At 36.4% G+C, this 25,435-nt stretch overlaps 4 protein-coding genes across 7 annotated transcripts in view; all 4 read right to left on the bottom strand.

Moving 5' to 3' along the window:
- Positions 1–1,786: 1,786 nt before the first annotated feature.
- Positions 1,787–12,975, bottom strand: LOC108971857 (dynein intermediate chain 2, ciliary). Of its 3 annotated transcripts, none has more exons than XM_018938175.1 (12): positions 12,815–12,975; positions 12,626–12,742; positions 5,612–5,830; positions 4,463–4,568; positions 4,155–4,394; positions 3,937–4,040; positions 3,443–3,878; positions 3,308–3,385; positions 3,169–3,234; positions 3,002–3,108; positions 2,237–2,877; positions 1,982–2,165 (listed from the first exon to the last, which is right to left on the bottom strand). In XM_018938175.1, exons 2-12 carry the CDS (start codon positions 12,710–12,712, stop codon positions 1,982–1,984), a joined length of 2,268 nt encoding a protein of 755 aa, XP_018793720.1. In that variant the 5' UTR covers positions 12,713–12,742; positions 12,815–12,975. The 3 variants fall into 3 exon arrangements, with proteins under 3 accessions (XP_018793722.1, XP_018793720.1, XP_018793721.1); XM_018938176.1 differs by having other exon boundaries at positions 12,811–12,824; XM_018938177.1 differs by lacking the exons at positions 12,626–12,742; positions 12,815–12,975 and adding an exon at positions 6,188–6,274 and having other exon boundaries at positions 1,787–2,165.
- On the bottom strand, positions 12,973–16,721 carry LOC108971856. The gene is made up of 4 exons (XM_018938174.1): positions 15,380–16,721; positions 14,619–15,308; positions 14,202–14,551; positions 12,973–13,126 (listed from the first exon to the last, which is right to left on the bottom strand). The coding sequence occupies exons 1-3, from the start codon at positions 16,642–16,644 to the stop codon at positions 14,203–14,205; spliced, it is 2,304 nt and encodes a 767-aa protein (XP_018793719.1). The 5' UTR covers positions 16,645–16,721; the 3' UTR covers positions 12,973–13,126; position 14,202.
- Positions 16,722–17,295: 574 nt separating this feature from the next.
- LOC108971781 lies at positions 17,296–20,757 on the bottom strand. Its single transcript, XM_018938057.1, has 3 exons — positions 19,151–20,757; positions 18,402–19,094; positions 17,296–18,206 (listed from the first exon to the last, which is right to left on the bottom strand). The coding sequence occupies exons 1-3, from the start codon at positions 20,596–20,598 to the stop codon at positions 17,900–17,902; spliced, it is 2,448 nt and encodes an 815-aa protein (XP_018793602.1). The 5' UTR covers positions 20,599–20,757; the 3' UTR covers positions 17,296–17,899.
- A 2,548-nt stretch (positions 20,758–23,305) lies between these two features.
- Positions 23,306–25,435, bottom strand: part of LOC108971841 — a 10,931-nt gene continuing 8,801 nt past the window's right edge. The window contains exons 1-2 of one of the 2 annotated variants that reach the window (XM_018938153.1): positions 24,059–24,154; positions 23,306–23,911 (exon numbers count right to left, since the gene is read on the bottom strand). In XM_018938153.1, coding sequence (XP_018793698.1) covers positions 23,407–23,541 — 135 coding nt within the window. In that variant the 5' untranslated portion in view covers positions 23,542–23,911; positions 24,059–24,154 and the 3' untranslated portion in view covers positions 23,306–23,406. Of the gene's footprint in view, positions 23,912–24,058; positions 24,155–25,435 lie in introns of those variants that run through there. The other variant, XM_018938152.1, reaches the window with a different exon arrangement.

The following is a 25,435-nucleotide window of genomic DNA, read 5'->3' as shown; positions in this document are numbered from 1 at the left end:
TTTTCATTACTTTCACTCATTTTTGACTTTTGACTGTAGCTTTTCTTCATTCCCGAAACGACTGCAATGACATCCAGTGACAAAATAGGAAAAGACSTTTTTAATCGCCAATATTTCGATAGATTTTACTTTTCAAAATAACATACCRAAATTTTGGCGCTACAACTCTGATTCCACTAGTCGACTATTTCGAAAGTTCACGATATACATATATATCACATTTCATATTTCTATATCTTAATTTTGTAATACAAATTACAACTTCACCTCAACCTAATTATGTATTTAAACACAAAAAATTTAATTGTTGCAAAATAAGTTGTTAATAGTGCTCAATTGTAAACTTTACCATACATATATACATAGCTATACAAATACATAACTGTATAACTACACTAAACACTCATTCGACATTCATATGTGATAATTGTACTGCATGTAARCTCGTACTCCGCGCTACGGCTTCAAGTATTTTGTTCTGCTATTACTATTTATAAACATGCATACATATCTATATGTATTTGCATACCCACTATTTATTGAAGTGTATAAAACGGTTGGTTTTCTGATATTAATAAGTTATAAATAAGGAAATTTTTATTGTATACATATTTTGGTGTAAAAAATATTGCTTTGAAAGTAATTTTGAAACGTACATAGTTCCATAAATACACTCATACACGCACACTAGGGTGTCCCTTATTCTGAAAGTTGACTTTTTTTATCTTTCCAGTTTTTACCTTAAAAAAGTGATACAACAYAAACAATAATTTTACTTTCCCCATATACTGGGTGGTCGAAAAAGTATTTTCGTATTTCTTATCAAACTTCAACTTTTTGTTAATATTTTTAATAATAAATAAATAAACTAATATGATCCATTGTGGTCGACCACTTTTTGCCATTTAAAGCCATCAGTGTAAATCGAAAWTTCAAAATTCCATGAACGGAGGCGAGCGAACCATTGTTGKSCTACACGAACTGATACAGCATGGTCTCCTTAAGCTTCACAAATTTCATTGGTGGCTTGCGTGGCATTCTTCCCTTTTCTATACAAAAATTTCAAAATATAATGAATTTCTTCATTATTTTCACTCATTTCTGAACACCTGTAACTTTTTTCAACTTCACTGCATTTATTTTTTTTTTTAGGCTAAATGAAGCTTAAAACCTCACCTTTGAAACACTATATGATATGACACAATATGATTGGTAGCACTGGAGATATACGACTGCAACGACATCTATTTACAAAATACGAAAAGACTTTTTCGACTACCAATTGATGGGAAAAGAATAAAGATTTAGACACTATTTAAGTTGAAAATAAAGARAATGTTTACTTTGGATCATTTTTAGGGTTAAAACTGTAACTTTAGAGGCTCTCGCAAAAAAAATCAACTTGAGAAATAACGGACATCCTAATGCACACACACACATACTATAAACTATGCATTATATTTTGAAGGACTCAATGCAATGACTACATAATTAAAACATACATAAATACAACAGATGGGATAAATAAAGTGACATTCGCTAATGTACGAGTATATTACCTTAGTATATATACACAAATATACTCACATATATGTATATTGTTTATATATACACATTCATATAAATAGATCAAATAGCTCAATAAAAATAAATAAATTTATGCAAATATTAAGATTTTCGGTGTAAAACTGTAACGCTCACCTCTCAAATACTTTAAAATTTACACAAACACAGACTTTCATTACATTACAAATAAAATATTTGATTAATAAAACAACGGCATTTCTCATTTATTTTCGGCGCTGATTATAACAGATTTTTTATACAGTTATTCGCAAAGGCTTTAGCGAAACAAAGCGCCTCGGCTCGTGAAAAACAAAATTCAAAAACAATATTTTTTTTAGATTACAAAAACAATATTTATAGATTACAAAAATATATTAAGGTTACGTAAGCAGTCTCAGTAGTATCGCGCCGACTTCTAGCTCTTCGTCGTGGTGGGTGCATCGGGCACTATCATATCGTTTGGCAATTCACGCACCAGCGACAGCAGTTTGTCCAACTTTTGCACCTGCAGCGTATTTTGATCGAGATACTGTTGCTTTTTGGGCGGCTTCACCATCAGACGCAAATTGGGCGATAGCTTTAACGAGGTCACAGTGCTCCTGCAAGAGTAACAAAGTCAAAGACAAAATTAATACAAACTTATACCACTCAAGGTGAGTATCCAACTCACTTATCATCGCCGACAATAAGGAAAGGCAGATTCTCATTGAATACCAAACGCGTTAGCTTATTCTTGCGTTTCGGGACGACGGCTTGCACACAAATCGGCTTGTACTTGTTCACATTCAAATCGAAGACGAACACTTTGCCCTCGTTGGTGCAGGCGGCAAAAACCGTGCTCGAGAAGGGCGCCCACTTGACATCGCCCACAGAGGAGCCGAGATCGAAAATGAACAGCGGTTCCGGACGCATATCCTCCCACACTTTGACGCGCCAATCGCCGCTGCACGAAATGAAAATATTCGAATTGTAGCGATTGAAATCGATGCGATAGACAGTGAGATGATGTGCATTGTACGTCATTAAATATTTCGAACTATACGCGATGCTGCATTTGTAGATGAGACCCTCTTCGGTGCCGACTAGATAGATTTCCGGATTGGTCGGATGGAATTTCATGCAAGAACCACAACTGCGTAACTGTACTTCGGTGCCGTCGGGTCCCTCAACAATGCCGTTCGTAAGAAAGAGCGTTGTTATTGTCGTAATCATGAAGTCATTCTGCATGAGTACCCAGTTGAARACCCGACCATCCGTTGAGACGGAGTAAAAATTTATCTCACCGTCCGCCATATCGGGACCCCATTTGATCTGTGAATGAAATGTGTCAAAATTRATTAACCATAAAGATAGATCTTGACGTAGTCCAAWTGGACATGCTCTGGTATTGAGTGCTGATTGTATGAAAATTGGAAGCAAATGTATCTCTACATACCTCCCATGCACATTCCGAATGCTTATTGTGTACACCCACCGACAGATAAAGCGGCTTCTCATAGTTCTCTCTTAAATTATAGACCGCCACACTGCCGTCGTACATGCCTAGAAAATAAATAAGCGCCCATAGTTATTGTTGTACAACATTCGTGAAATAAAGCAAACCTATTGCGACTAAAAACGGATACGTCGGATGGATATCGCAACACATGACGCCGCTCTCCGTCGATACTATGTAGTAAATATAGAAAAAAGGACTGCACTCATAACATTACATTACGATAAGCCAAAGTGATTTGCTTACTTATATAGTCCGGATAGGAGGGGTTCTTCACGGTGAAAAAGCAAATCGCGCCCTCATTCGGTTGCTTCATGAACTCATCTATGGGTTATCATTACATAAAAAGTCTCTTATTATAATTTTTATTACGAGACTTACGCGAACCGTAGCATACTGCAAATAAATCGTAATACATTGGATTGAATAGCAAATCGGTGACACTTAATTTTCGTATGCGATCATAGTTGAATTTCCAAAGCGGTAGCAAGGTGCCCTCTTGCTCTCGGTATTCATCAGCCGGATCTTCCCAATAACGATAGTCGTTGGCGATCTCCTCGTATATATTTTGATTTATCATGCGTTCCAATATCTGCCACGCCTTGAGATACTTTTTATTGAGCAGTTCGGCTTCGGCTGCCTTATCTAACTTTTTCGCGCCGACATCTTTTCGATGTCCGCCCCGCTTATCGTCCTTCTTCTCCTTCTCCTTTTGCTGCTGTTCAAAGTCCTCAGCATAGCTGTCGTAAATCTTCCATTGCAAGACATTGGCGCCATACTGAGAGCGGGGTGGAGGTATGGTTTGTGTTTCTACACTCTAMATATGTGTTGCAGAAGAGTTTAATATTTATTATATACATTTCATTGTGGCTTACCCTTCTCGGATTGGTATACGTTAACGCGGAACGTTCACAGAAATTAAACTGATTTAATAGTTTGCGCTTTCGTCCACCCGTTGCCGGTGYTGCAGTTGGCGCTCCTAAACACAATTACAAATATATGTAGGTTACATAATTATTTCTTCTCTCTAAATTAGTTATCTAAATGAGTTTCTTCTTCTATAAATAAGTTATTTATTTATATATTTGCGCACCTGCCGCTTCTCCGCCCTCCTCAGCTGCTGCAGYCTCAGCATCTGCAGCGCCTTCCTCAACTGCCTCTTCTTCTTCACCCTCTAGCTCTTCCTCAGCCATTTCTTCATCCGCTTCTTTAGCTTGCTTTGCTGCCTTCTCCTCATCCTCTTCTTCCTCTTCCTCCACTTTAGGAATACGACTTTTTCTGTCTTCAACTTCAGCCTCAACGAAGGAACCAATAAGTGTGGGTAATGGGTACCCTAAAGTTGAAGATAAACACTATTTTACTTGGGYACTTTGGTTACTAWAAAGTAAAGAAAATATCAACCGATTTCGCCCATCTCCTCCATTTGTATTTTCGCTTCATCCGAATCTATATGCAAGGCACTGCCCTCCATTTGCATTAGTGTTACAGTGTTTCCRGCAATCGGCACCTAAAAGTTGTCACTAAATTTGTATTTAGTTGTTACATGCAATATTTTACACCACAATACTCAATGTATTCTATAAAATAGAACTTTTGTACAGCCACGCTAGTTCGATCGCTATTTTCAGCAAAGAAGATCTTTGAYGCAAAGAAACTCAAACAAGATCAAATACTATCGAGGTTATTCGGCCCGGATTTTATGGACTATTCATCTTGATCTCTTATCATCTCTCAATATTATATAAAACTAAACCATACTTTTGATGATGTTTAAAACGGAGTCCCTACAAATCTCATTGCGAATGCAACCTAAAGCGAAAAAAGTATTTAAGAGGAGCTTGTGTTTATGGTCTTTTGGATAAAATTAATAAAAACACTGAATTGGACTCATAGCAAAATCTGACCAAAGAATTTGTGTCAAATTTTGTATTGTTGGAAATGGCTTACGGTGATTCAGTTTTATCAAACACAAGACTAAGAGTAGTACAAAGGCTTCAAAGACGGTCGAGAAGTCGTTGAAGACATGCCTCGTTCTGGACGTCCTTCGACCTTTATAACTGATGAAAATATTAAAAAAAAAAATAAAATATATGGTGCTTGACGATCGTCAGGTAAGTGTTAGAGAGCTCGACATCGGTCACGAGTCCGTTCGAATGATTTTGGTGGATATTTTGGGGTTTTGCAACACGTTCTTGCTCGACTCGTTCCGATAAAGCCGGTTTTTTTTCAAAAAGAGTGCCGTAAACAGGTCTCTTTGGGCATAAATCGCTAAAATGCAACTCGTTTTCAGTCGATCGAAGCTGAAAGCCATCCCAAATTGGGCTTATGAAAAGTGTTTCGAGGACTGGAAAAATCGTTGGCATAAATTTTTTTCATCTGGTGGGAATTACTTTGCAGGCAACAAAATAAATATTAATGAAGAATTAAATATTTTGCGTTTTATTCACAATTTCTGGATACTTTTTTTATCACAATGTGTTATGTAAATATAATAACCTAGTTAAAATAAAAGTAAAAACTAATTGTATTTATAATTAAACGCACACTCACCTGAACGAAGGCGCTATCCTTGAAGCTGTACACAACCAAATTGTGTATGACATTTGTATTTGTTGTGGTCAGCACCCTAGTCACCTCCTCGGCCAACTCAGCTTCTGTTAACTCCAACTGATCATCTGGCTTGAGTAACTGGCGCGATTTAATCCAAGCATCGAAATCATCAGCGTCACCACCGCCATCTCTGATGTTCGATTTCGAAACCGATTTGATCTGTTAGAAATGCGATTACGATAAATGGGTTGAGAGAGATATTGGTTTAACTTTTAAGTAAAGGATTTATTTTTAAAAGATATTTGCAGTCATGGGGTGTTGTCATATAATTGAATGCACTTTTGTAATTAGTGTTCTCTTGTTGCTAATACTAAATATAAACAGCTAGTAGTTAAAATAACCAATATATATACTTACAATTTCATATTTATTTGTATAAAGCTTAAGAGACTCACTGATAGTAAAATGTGTTCATTAATCAAAATAAATATATATGTATGTAGAAATCATGCAAGCCTTCATGCTATGGCTATATGTAGTTATTTACACGTTTGCCGCTTTATGGAAGTCAGTTACCTGCCGGCTATGTGACCTTGTTGGCGTACCCTCTTCACTATTCAGCTCATCCATTTGACCATCAGTAGTGTGGTCAGCTGTGGCCATACTAGTATCGGTGCCGTTATTCAATGTATCAAAACAATTTGCAAAACTATATTTCAATATTGTTGTTCAATTGTTTATTACAGTTTGAGAATTTATACATTTTTACTGGTTTAAAAATGTTTTTACTGTAGAAATCTATTGTTTTAAATTGTCTATTATTATTTTATGGCAAAATAAATTATAAATCATTATTCATATATATTAGGTTTATTCTTTGTCTTATACTGGGTAGTCGAAAAAGTCTTTTCGTATTTCTAATCAAACTTAAACTTATTTTTTTTATTTATATTTATAATGAACTTTAATGAACCAAATATAATATGTAAAATTTTGGTCTACCACTTTTCGCCATTTTTCCGCTAGAAACAATATTCCATCAGTGTTAAACTTTACTGGTTTCTCGGCTAAAAACTATGACAAGTAATTTTCATGGGCTTCTCTTGAAGCTAACTTTACTCCATTAAGGCAGTTCTGCATTGACCAAAATAAATGGTAGTCCGATGGTGGATGCATCGAAACTTCCCAGCCAAGCTCTCCCAGTTTCTGTCGAGTCATCAAAGCTGTGTGTGGGCCAATCCTGTCATTTGTTGACAGCAAAATGTAGAATCAATCCTTCAACCAGGCTGGAGCCAGTCATAGGGTACAATTCCTTTCCRATCCCACCAAACACTCAGCATAACCTTTCAAGGCGTCAATCCTGGCTTTGCGACCATTTGTTGAGCTTCATCACGCTTGGACCAWGGTCYTTATMGCACATTATTGTCATATTTGATCTACTTTCGTCTTCTGTTATCATTCGCTTCAGAAATGGTCTATTTCATTTCGTTTCAGCAAAGAATCGTAGATGTTAATTCGTTCCATTAAATTTTTCACAGACAATTCATGTAGCACCCAAACATCGAGCTTCTTTTTGTCCTCGAATTTAATTTTTTGGTTAAATGAAGCTAAAAATCTCACCTTTCCAACACTATATATTATAACACAATATGATTGGTAGCACTGGAGATATTCGGCTGCAATGACATCTATYGACAAAATACGAATAGACTTTTTCGACTAACCAAAATATTAAAATAATTATATCTATAAAAATTTTTTTTTGTTTTGAATTTAAGTTAATTTATTTGTGACATTTTTATATCATGAATTTTAATTTTACATTATTATTTCATCCATTTCATTCAATAGTTTATGCGCCGGAGGAATATAGTATATTTCAAAACACCAAATATTTGAAATAAAAATATGTATATTTACAGTATAAAATGTGTATGATTTAGAACTATTTTGTATGTACTTTCTAGGTCCGCCAATCATAATGGAATAATACATAAGCGAAACAAGCCAATTGCATATTTACAATAAAACTTTATTAATAATTTATTTTCATATAATCCAAATACAAACAGATTTCGTCGTGTATAATACAATTATGTATGTACATTGCTGTTGATATTACTTAAAATAATATGCTAATAAATACTAATTTGTTCCAACTACCGCTTTATTTGCGATTTTCCACATCTTGCCAATCACTCGACTGATTTACAACTAAAACTGCCACGAAACACTTGAAGGTAATTGACAGGACTACCTAGGACTCAAACCACCAAACACACACACACACTGCTTGTTTACACAACCACATGTAAACGGTGAAACAAATATGTTTTCTATAATGGCACTGTCATGACGCTGTCGTGACTGACGCGTCGTCACCTGCAAGAGATATTCGCACAGAGTGCTGCGAGTGCTATCACTGCCAAATGACGACGGAGAAGTAACTGCAAATTGGCCGACTGACTAGTCGTAGAATCGAAATCAACGACAACCGTGAATAAAAACTCTTAAAAGTCTACCATAGGGCGTTTGGAATGGTTTTTGTTTTTCTGTGCTAAAATTATTCGTAAATTCGTAATTTTGCACGCGCAGCCAAATGAAATCCAGCAAGGTAGACGGTGGAGATAAAACCGAGCCCGGGGGTGATTGTAGTGAGTTGTTGGAAAAAAACACTGGGTTCTAAATTGTTCCTGTATTTTTTAGTAGAGGCCCCTTAGTGTATTTGATTTGGGGTGATTGTACTGAATTGTCGCAGAGCACCTGAAAAAGGTGATCTCTCGTTCTCTATATTTGTCAGTAGATATTCCTGGTGTATTTGACTAAATAAAATTGGCAATTATTTAATTTAAAAAATTTCAGTCACAACAACTTTCAYTAATTATTCCATTTAATAATTTTATATTTTATACTTTTAATATTAAGCACTAATTTTTTTAAGAAAAAATAGCAAATCCGAAATAAAAATGGCATCAATTTCAATCAGTCAATTTGTCATGAAAGTTGGGAAATCATAAATATCTCTATATGTTTAACGATATCCTTATACATATATCAAAGCTGTATTAACTTAATTAGAGTGATTAAYATTTAAGGGGTTAAATGGGTTACGGGTTTCAAGGAATTAAATTTTTTATTGCTTTTTAAATTCCACAACACCTCTAGAAAATTATACTAAATTTTCCAGTTAATCCGAGTAATAATTTCGGATATACAGCCTCGAGAACTTGTACGCTAAGCTAGGCTAGTGCCATGTCTTAAACGTGTTTTTGACGTCAGTTTGCAAAGTTTCTCGAGAACTATTCAACTAATTTTCATGAAATTTTACAACAGCCTTTGAGATACAATTCTTATACACTTGAACGAAGGATTTTTTTAGATTAAAACTATTTGAAAAAAAAAAAAATGTCCCGAAATTTTCGCTGAAATTTTAATTTTTTGTTTCATAAATATCTGTCAAATACCCAATTTTCAGTGCCTTTTTTCTTTCGTTAAAGTTCTACGTTAAGTTTTAACTAAAATACGTATTTTTCCACTTTAGATGATCCTGTTAGGAGTTATCCTACCAAGGAAGTTATCCATGGAATCACCAGAAATGGCGTGGCAATGGCCAAGTTTAAAATATTTTATTCTAAAAGTTTTAGAATTTTTTTGATTATAGTGTATGTTTGTAACAATAAAAAATTCTAATAAAATTTTCATTTCTTATAYGAGAAAAATCTTTTTGCAAAAGTACTGTTTTTTACCTGAGGAAACCCATGTAACCCCTTAGCATAATGAAAATCTCGCGACAATTTGTAAGACTATATGTGAATTATGTTTTTTTTTTTTTTTTTGTTTGAATAAAAAGAAGAATGAGAACTAATTTACAACCTGTCTATAGGAAACTTTTACTCAACTTTTGTATTCAGAGTTGTAAGAAGTTGCCATATGTACCTAATAAGGACCAATTAAAAACCACTACCTAGTGTATCTGACTAACTGCTGGGTAATAGATAAGTATCATGAGAAGGTGTACATATGTATTTACAGTTATGTACTTCAACTCATAAGTGTTGGTATGAGTAGAGGAATGCATTGAAAATTAAGTACTGTGTTGGCATGGGAAATTCGCAAATAATTTGATATAATTACTTTTATGAGCAGAAGTCAGTGTATTGTCAGAGGTCACGGTTTGCAGAAATACCAATTTCGTTATTTATAAATAGCTGCGAATTTTGCTTAGATATAGACAGTTCGGTGCAGTTAATATATTACGCTAACGGTATTAAGAGGTTCATCATCGCTCTCGAAATTTATACTGGTGAAGTTCAAAAGAGAAAAATAAACGAGGTGCTTTCATATTGATTTTCTAAAATAATAAAATTCCGAAATAAAAATTGCGCTTAATAATTTTAAAAAATATATGCAAGATAGAACATCTACTAATAATAATTTATGAAGTAAGAGTGAAATAATCAAAGATATTTATATATTGTAGATTGTCTCTAAGTTTGAATGAAGTTGGATCTAAGGATTTAAGTATTTTAAAATCAGAAATATTTATTTAAATGCTTATACCGATTAGCGGTGTTAACAGCTGATAAACACCATAACATACATGTAGAACATCGATAAAGCTACAGAACACCTCGTAGGTGTATACATAAAATATTTATATTCTATCTACATATTTACTTACAATAACACAGAATTATTGAAATTTGCGAATTCGTAGATGCATTTKAATGCAGTCTAGTGCTTTGCGTGATAAAAGCTAATAAAATGAGTTTTCAAGGAACAGTTTTTCAGTGCATTCTGACTAAGAGTTTCTAAAATTAATATTTTTCGTCGGTAGATTCACGGGCATGCATGTCAKGGAGTAATTATTGATATTTGTGAACGTAGTCTACATCCCATAGAACGTCAATCTGATATCGAAGTTTAGCATGCCGTTTTATCATTCGTGTTACGAAAAAGCGGCAACCCAATGGCTTCCGACCAYCCGGTGGGCTCTAAACTTTAGGATACAGTGTTTTAGTACTGCAAACTTCTGAAGTCCCAAACACTGAGCATAATGATTTAATATCCTAAAATTTTATTTCACATACTTATGTCACAAGTTTAAAATGTTTTCTTCTTCCCCTCCTTCCCAGTACAACAATGGGTCGGTTTGGATCGAGAATATAAAACTTCGCCAATTTGCTTCTACCATTTGCGTGGTTACACCAGTTGCACATTCAAAGCGTGGACAGGTCCCTATGTACTTGGTCCTTCCATTGGATACGTGGGTGCTCTTGGTTCCRATGTGCACTTATGCCTAGCGCATCCCATATACCACCACAGACACCATATACCAAAAATCTTGGTTTCCACCAATCTGTATTCCCCACGTCACTGACAGTCATAACTTCGAAGTCGTGTCAGCAGGTGCTACTCCGGACTGAGTAGGCACTTGGAAAGTAAACAAAAACAAAACTCTATAAGGCGCTCAATATTCCCGTCCTTCTATATGACTCACTTAGAGAGGACCATACAAAGTGTCAGATACTCGTGGTGGTATCTGAGATTGTCGACTAAATCTACTCGACTTAAAATTGATCGGGCTGTTTCGGAAAAAAATTTCTCACCAACTCTGAAATCGGCGTTTCATAAAAATTTGTTTCTCGCAGTAGTTGTGCCAAGCTGTTATGTTATTTTAATTCACTATTGTTTGACAGTTCATCMTAGAAAGACTTACGTCTGAACAACGTATTTCGCGCGCTTCGCTCAACTTATGGTCAATATAATCAGCCTACTGAACATACTATTTGTAACATCATTATCGATCTTGAGACCCAGCATTCATTATTGAATAATATTCGACCGCAGTGCAGAAAATGTAGCAGCCATAGCTGAGAGTGTACACGAAGTCCGAGGGRAGTGGATTCGGCGCTGTTGGCATCAACTCGAACTGACATATGGAACGACTTGACGCATTTTACGTCGAAATCTTAAATTGAAAGCGTACAAAGTACAGCTTGCGCAAGAATTGAAGCCGYTCGGCCTTTTCAAGCAATATTCCATCGCTTTATGGGTTCTTGAAAAGTTCCAAGAAGATCCGACGTTTTCGAAACAAATTTTGTTCAGCGATGTGGCCCATTGCCGCATTTCGGGTGAAGAGCAACCTCAAGACATTCAATAGCTGTAATTTAATCCAGAAAGAACCACAGTTTTGTGTGGTTTATGGAATCATTGRTCCATATTTTTTCAAAAATGATGCCGGTGAGAACGTAACCGTCAATGGCGTCCGTTGTCGCGGCATGATAACCGAMTATTTGATGTCTGAAAATTGAATACCGTCATCACTGTGACATTTGGTTTCAACAAGACGGCGCCACTTTCCACACATCGGATCAACCAATGGATTTATAGAGAGAACACCTCGGTGGGCAGATAATATTTTTTGTGATATCACWGCGTTAGACTTTTTCCTGTAGGGATATGTAAAGTGTAAAGTCTATTCGGACAATATCGCTTCGATTCAGGCCTTGGATSAAAACATCACGCGTGTCATTCGCCAATTACCAGTCGAATGGTCGAAGAAGTCTTCATAAGAAGTCAACGAATGAAAAATAAATGCCAAAGAATAWTCTTTCGAATGATTATAAACATTCCCCATGAAATTCGAAGTTTCTGTGTTTATTCTCAGAAAAAGTAGGGAACCTCGAAATATATCACCCTTTACTACCTTATTAAAAAAAAAAAAATAGAAAACTGTGTGAAATATCGAGTGTCAAAGGGTTAATCCCGCAGCATTCAACAACTTTATAACATAAAGACAGAATGAATGAGCTTTGTAAAGCTTTATATTGGCCAACATTAAGCAATCGGTTTAAAAATGCATTCCAAATTGTCGCAGCCTTAATATATATGATATATATACATATATACTGGAATATATACACACATACATATGCATATATAGCTATATCTGTTTAGGTGCTGGTATGTKTGCTCTTATTATTTACATGTGTATGCGTGTGTGTTAGTTACCTTAAGCTTCGAACCTTTTCTTCGGTCACCGCCTGCACCACCGCCAGCAAGGCGTTGCTGCAGTTGTTGTTGCTGTTTATTTGACATAATGCTTTATAAAGTTTTTAATAGCCGCCACTAAATGTAAATAATGAAAAGAATATATATCATGAAAATATCCAAACGGTGTTGCCCTGCACACGYACGTACACACACACACGCCACTGCAAAAATGCTCACTAAACCCACTAAATAAGGTACGCGTTAATTTTTTTGCGGAAAACAGAATGCACGTCGAGTTTATTTAATTTTGAAAACGTTATAATATTCTGAAAATGCAATTATTTGAAGAAAATATCTTTGTGACTTTTCATATTTTTTTAATATTTTGAATATTTTCTTTTCTTCCATTGACRTTCAACTGCTCTTTTCATGTTTTTTTGTAGTTGCTTATTTATTGCTCATTTTCTTGATTAAACACTCGGTTTGTCTTTTGCCTTTCGTCGTCAAGCATTAAAGTTGCTATAGAAATTATTCGAATGGTTTTAGTTATCGATTAATCGAACTTGGTTTGTGATTTTTAGTCAGTGTATAAGTAATGGACATTTTTTGCAATAAAGTGAAAGAGGTGAGGCCATTAGAAGTGTAAAGCTTAAAGCTTCAAGTCTACTAGTATAATTACTATTTAATTCAAGCACAGTGCACAGGTTGTCGGTACTAAGATTTATCAGTGCTTTCCGATCAAGCGACTCTAYTGGCCAGTATGCTGCCCATTGACAACCAGAGAGATGAATACGAGCAAGTATACARGTTATCAAAGCCGTTTATGGCAGCCAAAACAGAAGAGAGAACTAACAGTATGGCAGTGGTGGCAGAACCTCACTCAAAGGATGGTGGACCCATAGACTGATACCAGACATCCATTCGTGGGTCGACARACAACATGGGGACCTGGATTTGCACCTAACCCAAATACTAAATGGATATACTTCCTTTAGAACCTGTATAGATTCTAGCACGACATTTGTTCGAATTGTTCGGCATGTTCAGAGTGCTTTCAAGACTCTAAACATGTATTCTTTTATTGCCCTCACTTTTTAAGTAAACTTAAAACTACTGGTAGTTTTGTGGTGGGAAATGTGCCAGTCTACGGAGAACTGAAAAGCTGTCCGCGGATCGGCTTTCTCAAACATGACAAAAATGAGACATATAGAGCAGTGCCATAGAGGAGACGTAAATGTCTTATCCCTCGAAGTAAAACTTAACCAAGTGGTACCGTGGAATAGCCTGAAATTGGGAGTAGGTTAGGTTTAGCGAATTGAAGTTCCATATATACTCTACAGGGTAATAATAGTCCACATTAATAAAACCGAGAATGGTTGATTTAAAAACGAGTCGATTTCCACAAGATCGGCAATCAATTCGGTAATATAACTATTAAGAAATTATTGGATCCGAAATACCGTGGGCGATTTAACGTTTCCCAAAACCAAAAAGAATTTCAAAAATATGTCATCAGGCCCAACGTGTCTTAAAACTATGTGGATACCTAGGCTACTCTCCGTAACCGTTTATGATGTATGTAACTTCAGCTCACCTTAAGTTAATTGACTCAAGCGCAACTTCTGGAACTCCGTAAAGAAGTAATAACGTTCTCCCGGACCTGGTAGATATACATGCGCCAGGAACTCTTCTTCGGTGAAACTATTTGGATCATAAACGAAGGGGGTATTTTGTAAATCATCTACGGCAGACGATGATGGTGACAACAAAGCTGGTTCTACGTTGGAAAGCGATCTAGATATAGATTCGATATTTCGTTGTGTTGCACTCTGCGATTGCTCATCATAGTTTTCTTCGACATCTGGTGGGAATTCTGGTKGACGGTTCTTCAAGCATTCAGCGCGTTTCTCCACAGCATCAATGGCGCGTAATAAAATCGGATTTCTGTAATGTAAAAACAAAATGCATGGTAAATATTATTGCATTTAGTACTTTGGCAGCATAGACTCACTTAATGCGGTTCACATATTCATCGATCTCTTCCGTGGCCTTTKTGTAGTCATTTAAATACGGATTCTCGGCAATATACTGATTTCGCTTCAGAATAATATCTATATCGATTTCAAGATCTGCATCCAATTGGCAATCACGTGCATCCAAATGCATTATGGTAGTATTAAATTGCAAAACCTTTAAAATTTCTATACCAGCTTGTTGACCAATGGGCACTGCGCGTAGATCCAACGAGCGGAGCGGCAAATGTTTCAAAAATTCATTGGCAATGCAGCAAATGATTGCCGATTGCGACATTTGTGCGGTTCGCACATTTAAATGTGTAATATTTTGTGTGGCACAAACCTTTGTGCTGAGCTCATGCAAGCCCCGATTACCCAGCGGATTGCCGCCAAGTCCGAGATATTCCAATTGGCCACCATACTGACTAAGGCCTATCGCCAAAAAGTGTAAGGCATGCGCACCAATTAGATTATGCTCAAGTTCGAGCGATTTTATAGAATTCGTATGGCGGAACAAYTCAAATAATCCCAAACCACAATCGTCATCCAAACAATCGTAACCGAAATCAATGGTCTCTATACTTTGCAAGCATTTCAGTGACTTTGCGAGTATATATAATTTTCGGGCATCCATATAGCTGCAACGCAGGCGGAATATCTTCAATTTTTGCAGAAATGAGATGCCACTGTTTCAGAAAATATAAAAATAAAACAGAAATTAAGACAATGTTACTCCGTTAACGCACGCGCAACTCACTAAGCCAAACCCTCTATATCGGCGTAGGAGAACTTCAGGTGTCTTTCGTGAAAATCACGTTTCATATCTGGACCGCGAAACTCTATGGTGAAATTGACTAAGTTGTCGAAAAAGCGCAGAAAGCGCAAGCTAACATGATGACATAGTCTGGTTGGATAAACGAGCTTCTTTACAGTTTTCAATTGACGTTCCAAATTTCGTCGATCAACCACCAAATACTCTTCGTCCTCTTCAGGTGGTTCAACCACCATATCGAATACTCCCTTGGCTCTGAACTTCCTCTTCTTCTTTTTGCCAACAACAGGTTCCTCAACTAAYAGTGGTGTTGCTGCCTTTTGCATCTCTCGCACGTGTTGTCGYTCCTGTCGCTCTGCGCGTCGCTTCTGTTGCGYCTCTCTCAATACGCGGGTTCGTTCTTTACGTTCTGCCATGACCTCCTCATACATGCGATCCCATTCCAGTTCTTCTTCCGTTTTGTATACTACGGAGATCTCATCTAGTGTGCTCGTTTCTCTAGCAGCTRAAAGTTGTTTACTTTTGCSGCGTATCGATTTCACTTCCTCYTCCTCGGATCCCAACTCTTCGTTCAACGTTGGCWCGGTAGAACGTGGTGTCACCGTCATTGATTCCACATCCGTTGAATCGCTTTCTGACTCTTCAGAGTCATCTAAATGTATGTGCTCTTTGAAAAATCTTTCCGACATCGATTGTAATTTACGTATATGCATTTCTTCGACATAATCCTTTATTTTCTCAGCTATTGGTTGCATTTCATCTAAAGGCCAATACTCGGCCGGGCACGCTTCCACCAATTCCACAAACTTCATAGATAATCCAAGACTACGCCARTTGTATTGTTTTTTAAAAGTCAATGTAATATACTCATTTTTGGACAATACAAAACGACGCCAATACTTATCGTCGGTAATGTCATAGCATTCCTCCAGTGGCAGATCCAAACGTAGCGAGTCATAGTATAGACGTAATTTTAACGGATCCTCAGCCAATAATGGCAACTGCTTCGGCGTATACGCTTGTGATAAGGTGCTTGTACATAGATCCCTCAGTGGCCCCAATTTAGGGTTCTCAATGAATATTTCAGCGTACATGGTGCGACCCTGTTCAGATTTCAAGGCGCGCGTCTCCAATGATGGTCGATAGACGTCRTATGCTATCAAGAGGTCGTGTTCTTGTGGAATACCTAGGGTATTCATGCGTATGGGATTAAAAAAATCCGTCTTAACTTCAGCTTTCGCTTCCTCCATTTCAGTGTATTTATTATGAAATGTTTACTTCTTTAAATAAATGAGMCGTTATTAGAATTATTCAAAAATATATGTATTTGCGAATAGATTTTTTTTACTAGTTACATATTTCAGACAAAATGTCAAGTCTTCAAAAGTATCTAATAATGACAAGTTGTAAAGTTTCATAATTTTACAYAACAGTAAAAAGTTCTCTAATAGAATAAAATTAAATAGTGGCGAAAATCTTGAAGTTGGGTATATGGATCTTAATAACCGTTGAAGCCATGTCACGTTGTGTGGCCCATAAATGTGGTATAAAGTCAAAATAGAATCTTTCTGCCTCGTTACAGCGCTGCCAGAGCGATTTCCAAGCATTGAAGGCGTCAMAGAAGGCATTCTCCGGAATAGCCTTGAGACCCGAGGTGYATGCTGCTTGGATCCCCTCTGTCGTCTCAAATACTCAAGAACCACACAATTTTGATAAATTTAACATCTGAGCAATTAAACGAATAAAAATTAAAACTTTGCGCACACGAGCCACATTGTCGAAGTCGCAGGTCTCCCAGCACGGTCTTCATCACTTCTAGTTAAAGCGACGTCTGAATAAGAATGTTTGATCATATCAAACATCTCTGTCGCAGCTTATCGAGTTTCACACAGAATTTAATCGCGTATCTCTGCTCTTACGAACGCTTCGGCTTGCACCACTGACAGAAACACGTCGCGYGAAAATGTTTGGCCTGAATCTCCAGCTGCTCGAAGACAACTGACCAGGCGCTCGYTCCTTAGCCCGCTTAGGGGGAACGCCCTCTACCGAATCCAGTCGGTGCGCGCACACTCCGAAATACAGTCGCGGCAAAAGAGAATCAGGCCTATTACTTTCAGGATAAACCCTGTGTGGGGGTTTGGAAATACTGAAGTATTATTATTCATTTTTAACACTTGATATTATCAATGTCAGGAAAGGTGGTAACAATTTCACTAAGGTCTGTGGCATATATATGGATAYTTTTTGGTACAAAATATACATAATCGTCAGAGCCGACCTCATAGTTTGTCTATAGGCTTGATAAAACAGAATCTGATTTTAACTATTTTATGGTACGAACTCTATTACTAATCATTGGTGCTTTATCTTGAAAGAAAAGCAATTTTTAGTTTTAGTTTAGTAGTCCAAATTATATTATTTAAATTTTTTTCCCAGACTTATTAAAAATACATGATAAATTRTATATGTACTTCTGTCACTAATAAATTATTATATTTGTATTCGTTAATAATTTGGATGTGGTCCTCTAGGTATGTCGAAATACCAAAAGCGTGACATAATTTCTTTCTTGTTAAACTTATTTGGATCTTCGGTATGAAACTTCGTAGTCGAACTTAAGCTCTCYTTCTCGTATAATTCTGCTTCGGCGCCTCCTTCTTCTTCTTCTTTTTCTTCATCGTTTATCTGCTCTAGATGGAAATCAAATATAGAACTTGGTGCTTCACTATCGCGATGAAATAATTTCGGGCGCAACTTCAAGCACTCTTCTTTCGCTTCTACCGCTTCTATTGCKCGTAAAAGGATTTTGTTTCTAAAATATTTGAAAAGTTATATACTTTCTGTATTTAATTGTCTCAATTACCAAGTAGAAATCAGTAGAAAAGTAAGTGGAGAATATGGAAGTACTACTTCTAAGATACTACTTTAAACATACCGAATTACTGATTTAATGAAATTTCTACAAGATATTCATCTACAAATATAATATTTGGATCATCTGGCTTACCTTGTTTTTTTTAGAGATTGATCAATATCTGTGATAGATATCCTAGTATCGCCAATAGCTGGATAACTAAAGAGGAATTTATTTCGATTAACCAGAATTTCGAAGTCGACCTCCAATTCGGCAGGTAAATCACAACCGCGTACATCAAATCTCCGTATTTTATAGTTATTCCTTAATGACTTTAGTATTTCACATGCAACATCGGTGTCGATTATTACTCCCGACATGTCAATGGCCCGCAACACTCTATGATATGGTATCAGTTGTTGAGCAATACAATTTTTGATCCCATCTTGCGAGATTATTGCGCCACGCAAGCATAATTCTCGAACCTGATCAGTATTGGCAATATGCAAGCAAAACAGATTCAACGCGTCAGTATTTAAAGTGCTGTGGGCCAAACTCAAATACTGACAGCAACCATCGTAACCGCCGAGTGCCCTCGCCAAATCACAAATCGATTCAGCGCCGAGCTCATTACCGGTTAGATCTAGTGATACAATTGACGTAGTTCGTTGGAAAAGTTCATGAAGACCCTCACCRCAATCATCTTTTAAATTGTCGTAGCTGAAATCAACGATTTTCAAGGAGTGAATTGTTTTCAGACTCCTCGTGAGTAAGAATAGCTTATGTGCATTCAAACGGCTATTGCGTAGCCGAAAGACTTGCAGACCACCTAGGCTTCTCAGACCCCTGGGTGAGAGTAAGTAAGTATGTATATATATATTTATCTAATTTACCAAACTCACTCGGCCAATCGTTCGATGTCACGTGTACTGACATGATAATGCCAATCCTCATATTTGGCTGGTGGCGGTGGCCCATTAAACTCAATGCGCAAGGTATTCAAGTATGGAAAATACTTCAGTAGACGCAAATCTACATGATGGCAATAATCTGCAATCGCTGGGTCCCTCATTGYCACTTGCAGTTGTCTTATTCTATCTTTGTTTAGTGCGTTTAAAGCAATAATGTCTCCTTCCTCTTCTGGCGGCTCAACTTTCATATCAAATACACTGACCATTTCATCATCACCTTTCTTCTTTTGCCTTGCYGCTCTTCTTTTAGCCAATCTCTCTTTTGCTGCCTTCTCTTCGGCCGCTTTAGCATCTGCCTCGGCTTCAACCTTCGCCCGCGCTTCCGCGTTTCGTTTGCCTTCTTTRCATTCGGCCCGCTTTTGTCGCCTTAAACATTGTGCAGCTCTCTTTTCCTTCCTTATTAATTTATCTTCRTACTCGGTATCGTCACCGTCATACCACAAACTAGTAATTGATCTCGAATTRTAATTCCACGTTGAGTAGACACTCGTCACACTTGACAATCCCCGGATAGTATGCAATGGTTGGCTAATTATTGGACTCAACAGAACATGTTTATTTGAACTGGTTTCTGAACTTCGCATGCTRCTTTTCCTACTTCCCCCACTTCTGCTTTCAGTATCTTCTTCGTTCTCTTCCGCTTCGAGCTGCTCTTCCGCGCTAACATTACTACTGGGAATAGTCGTCGATGAGCCCGATGAGGAACATATGTCATCGCGTCTAACATGTTGCAGTAGGTTACGCTCATCTATCGAACGCAAACGTTCAATATGCAAATCGGTTACGTAAAATTTAATTTTATCTGCTAAACTCTCCATCTCAACTTCATCAAAATATCCCACACTCAATTGTTGCAGGTATTTTTCAAATTTCATTGTAATTCCCTTATTTTTCCAATCGATTTTCTTAACTTGCAAACCAGGATCATTGTGACGAGTCAAAACATAACGTTTCCAATAGCTCTCATCTTCTATATAGTAACATTTCTCCAAAGGTAGATCAAGGCTTAGTGTTTCGTAGTAGCTTCTCATTATAATGGGATCATTTTTAACTAAATCTATCAGTTCATTCGGCTCATACATTTGCGATAAAACTTTTCCACATAAATACCATAAAGGTGCGAAACCGGGCGGATGTATGAGCGCGTCAGCATATATCCTTTTATCAGCCTCACTTTTCATTAACCTCGACTCGGGAGCACTCTTATACACTTCATAAGCATTCATTGCACCCTTGTCTTCGGGAAAAACACCCACAGTACTCTCCTGCATACATCTTAAGTATGTTTCGGATAATCCAGCGTTATTGTCCGTATTACTTGTGACTGTGATTGGTTGATTGACTAAGCTTGGTTGACTACCCAAGCTTCTCTTTTGCATTTCCCTGCCGTTTGGAGCATCCAAAAGAAATTATATCGGAATTTAGTTTRCAGATCGAATTAGACGTAAGTTTGAATCCCTCCAAATAAGGACGCGAATAAAAAATATAAAGAAATGGTAAAAAACAGTAAAAAATATTTTTAACAAAAAATACAATAATTATTTTCAGCTTCTATTTTTTATATGTATGTCATAATTTGAGAAAAAAAAAATTACAAAAAATKTTGAAATTTTTTGAATTTCAATTTTGATTGTATTGGTAAATAAAAGTTGTAAGCGTAGTCGCAATCTACAAAAATTGAATATTGATACATTACATAATCGATATCATATCCTTTTTTTTCATACGCTTGCGCCACTTTTTTATAAAAAGAGTTTTCAAGATTTTTAACCRAAGAATCACGGAGTGACGTCTGACAATCCTGCGCCAGGATTTTTTGATACGGTAACTGATTTTTAGGAAATTCGCTACTGAGTGAAAATCAATATCGAAACTACGTTCAGTACCTGTGTGTATGAAGGCTTTTGAGTTTGCTGTATCTCGACTTTAKTTCATCGACCTGTTAATCCAAGTCGAAAACTGCAAAACATAGTCGACCAAAAAATTTCAAATAGTACCCGTCGATACAGAAATAACCGTGTTTGAACATGTAAGAAGCAACCCACGTAAGTAAAGTATTTTTATTATTTATAGAGATGGAGAAAAAGTCCCTCCCACCAAAATATTGAGTAATTGAAATGATGACTGTGAGTTTTTTTTGGTTTCAGTTCATTATCTCTTCTGCTTTCACTTTTTCCGAGATAAAATAAAAAATKATAACAAGAATGCAAGAACGACCACAGAAATAATTATATCGTAATACAAAGGCACGTTCACATTTATTTTTTATCACCAGGCGTTCAGCAGGCACAATATAGCACAATTTCGAAATTATTCATTCATAAGTTGAATAGACCTCTCGATTATGACATAAAAGTACGAATGTACGAGTGCGAAACGGTATGTATGTAAGCAAAAGTTCATTGAAACATGGATGAACAATGGATTTACGAGTAGAAATGTTTTTTAGATTATGACAGTGTATTTGTAAGACGTTCCTTTTTTTCAAAATATTTGAACCGTACATCCTCTTGCCAGAACCTCGCGTTTATAGATTAGCTATATATGTATATGTATATACATTTTATAGATTTTTACATTTTATAGACATATATCTCCTTAAGGTTGTTACAAGCTTGGTGGGAAAATTATTGTACCCTGTTCCTGTCTCTTATACACATCTAGATGTGTATAAGAGACAGTATATACATTTTATAGATTTTTACATTTTATAGACATATATCTCCTTAAGGTTGTTACAAGCTTGGTGGGAAAATTATTGTACCCTGTTCTGCGTATAAAAATTTCCTAACAGACAGCAGAGCTACAGCAAAGCTACAGCGCCTTTCTTGAGATAGGATTTTTTTGTCAGTCACTAACATTTGAGGGGGTAAGAGTTGAAAACAAAATCAAAATGTATTTTTGAATTACCCGAATGCTTTCTCCCGATTCACCAATCKATGACGATGGAGCAGAAGTTCCATTGTCCGACCATTAAGAAGGTCGAATAGCAATTACATTTCTGAAGAACAACAAAGCAGTGGCTGATGGRTTGCCGGMCGAGCTATTCAAACACGGCGGCGAAAACTGATAAGGAGCACATATAAGCCTCTTTTTAGAATATGGTCAGACAACGATTGGATTTTAAGAGTGCTCTGCCCAATTCACAAAAAGGRGGACYCCACAAWCTGCACMAACTGCCGTAGACCTCTTAAATAYCGCATATAAGGTTCTGTCGACCGTATTGGTGAAAGATTGGAGTACACCGTCACCAAACTGATTGGATCTTGTAARTRTGGCTTTAGACCTGGAAAACCCATAATCGACCAGTTTTTCACTATACGCTAAATCTTGAAAAATACGCTTGAAAGGAAAATCGAYACACATGACCATGTCACTSTTGACAGTCGTACCTTCGAAGCCGTAGATAATTTAATTAATTATTACCAACAACGTCAACTTTGAAATCCAACACTTAATAACGCTTGCCAACAAGCGCTWCTTCGGAGTAGGCAATTGAGAAGTAAAGTCGTCTCTCGACGAACGAAAGTAAAACTTTATAAGTCACTTATTATTCCCGTCCTGCTATATGGTRCAGCTGTGTGGACGATGACAACATCTGATGGATCGACGTTAAGAGTTTTCGAGAGGAAGGTTCTGAGGAAGATTTATGGTCATTTGCGGGTTGGCCATGTCGATAATCGCATTCGATGGAAGGATGAGCTGTATGAGATATACGACAACATTTACATGGTATAGCAAATTAAAAGACAGAGGCTACGCAGGCTAGATCATGTAGAAGGAATGGGGAAAATGGGGATGGATGAAAATGGGGTCTCTGAGAGCTCCACTCCGTTGGAGAAACCAGGTGGAGAAGAAGCCGGCTTTGCTTGGAGGAACGACGGGCACGCTGTTGTTAACTCGGCTATAACCGTCAATAAAGAAGAAGAAGAAGTTTATGTAGTTTATATTACTTTCTCCTCGATTTGTCACTTCATTAGTCAAATCTAAGTAAAAATGAACAATCAAAATAAAACAACAAATTTACATATAAATGCATTTTTAACATCAACATTTATTTTAAAATGAAATGTGAATTAAATTTAATTAAGTTAACAATAAAAAATAAGTTTATTGAAAGCTTACGATTAAGTTGTTGTTTATAATGACATACATATGTATATATGAATAAAAAATACTCGTCTAACTTAAGATGCTCGAATGCGTTTTATGTATCTAACAGGTAGCTCAGGTAAATAAATGCACACGAAGAACAAGATCGGACTGAATAAAAGTGCCAGTACCAGCCAACATATGATGATCAGCAGAGTAAGTGGATCCATAGGCACGTAAAGCTGAATTTTTTTTAAATAAAAAATGTATATAATTTTTGCAACGATTGCTTCGGTTGCAAGTCTTCCCTATGCCCTGCTAGTAACGTTATATTATGTAAATATTTGTTTTTTTTGTTTTTTGTAATTTAAATTATGAAAGCAACTTTGCTAAAACTAATATCACTAGCATATACAATTTTCGGCAGTCCAAAAGAACTACGTGCGTCCACAAAATGTATAAAATTTTTATTAAAATTAATTTTATTTATGCGTATTTGTGCATCGTAGAAATTGTATATAAGACGAATGCAGGTAACTTTAGACCAAGAGTTTCACTGGAGTATAGTTAGAGGCACGTGATTTGACTTAGGAGCGCCACCTGTAATGACAAATAATAGTAAAAATTAATATTAATAAAACTCAAAATGGAATTTTAACAATTTTTTTACTATATACAAAACGGTATTTTTAGAATGTGTACGCTCAATGTGGTACATGCAAAGGTATGTATATTTTTGTGACCTACTGTCAAAAACAAAATATAAATGTCGGCTTGTGTTTCTGTTTCGGACACACCCGTTCTTGTGCAGGAACCGAAAATGACTAGCATTCGCTTTGGCTGTCCGACTTTATACTCGCGGAAACGCCAACTCACTTACATACAGACACTCATACACACAGACAAAGATACATACAAGCCAACATACATATGGACATGCACACATACACACATACACACATACATACTTGCATGCGTTCATATCGCTTTTTTGCTACCTACAGTTGCATTTAAGTATCTTAAGTAATTGGTATATATTTTTAAATTTTTTATTCTTGATTTCATGTCGCACACGATTACAGCAAAAATAAAAGCGTAAATCTGCAGTCTGCCGCTATTCTTAGCAGTCGTTGACTTACTTACTTTTAATCTGCTGTTTACATTATATTCTTATATTACTTTTCGGCTTTTCCAGCTTGTGAACCGATATGAACTGTTCAGCTTTACTTATAAACATATTCGAGACTTGCAAAAAGAGAGGTTTCCTTCTGACTTTAAGAACCGTTTTCGTACCTTGTTTGGTTAACAGCCAGYCATCGGTTAAGTTCTGGTTGACTTAGACAATATTCCTTCTTTCGTTAAAGAAGCTTATTTTAACCAGAACTCAATTGACGGATGGTACTAACCAGATACTGAGTGAACGGCACTAAGAATACACGAGTAAGGGATTAACAGAAGGCTTAGCTAATCATAAGACGGCAAAATGATCAAATGTATTAATCTCCGCTTTATTAATTGACTGTATTATAGCGCTACAGCAAGTCAACTCGGTTTTGGAGTGAGTGGAGTTAACACATATCATAGAAATAGAGAAGCGTTTTCGAAATTTCAAAATGAAGTCATTAAAATTAAACCGGATTATTTAAAATCAAAATTTGGGCTGCTGAATACAATATTTTTCATCTTCAACGATCAGGCCAAAAATGGATCAAAATCTGGCGTATAATATTTATTTTTTTAATTTATGAATTATTTTTACCATCCTATCTTCTAAGTTGGTTAAAACTATTGCTAAATTTTACTAAAACCGGTTCAGTAATTTAGAAGTCCATCGCGGACAAACAACGTGACACGTACTTTTTATATATAAAGTCTTAAGCGGTACACATGACCACCACCTGGTCGCAGGAAAAAGTCCTTCACTGTGATTACGGCCTTCTCTGTGGATAAAACCAAAAAAAAAAATCCTAGACAGGAAGATATTCTCTGCCCAGTAACCTACCGAAAAATATTGATAATTTTTGCCTGCCAAAATTCGATTTTCGATGAGTTAGAAAAACTGGTAAATCATGGACAGAGAACTCAAGTAAACCTATACAGAAGATGAAGAATAATTCGATAGTA

The sequence above is a fragment of the Bactrocera latifrons genome, unplaced genomic scaffold (genome assembly GCF_001853355.1).
Source record: "Bactrocera latifrons isolate USDA-ARS-PBARC rearing strain unplaced genomic scaffold, ASM185335v1 scaffold_36, whole genome shotgun sequence".
Lineage (NCBI taxonomy): Eukaryota > Metazoa > Arthropoda > Insecta > Diptera > Tephritidae > Bactrocera > Bactrocera latifrons.
The sequence above is the reverse complement of the archived record's forward strand: the minus strand, read 5'-3'. Positions and strand labels throughout refer to the sequence as shown.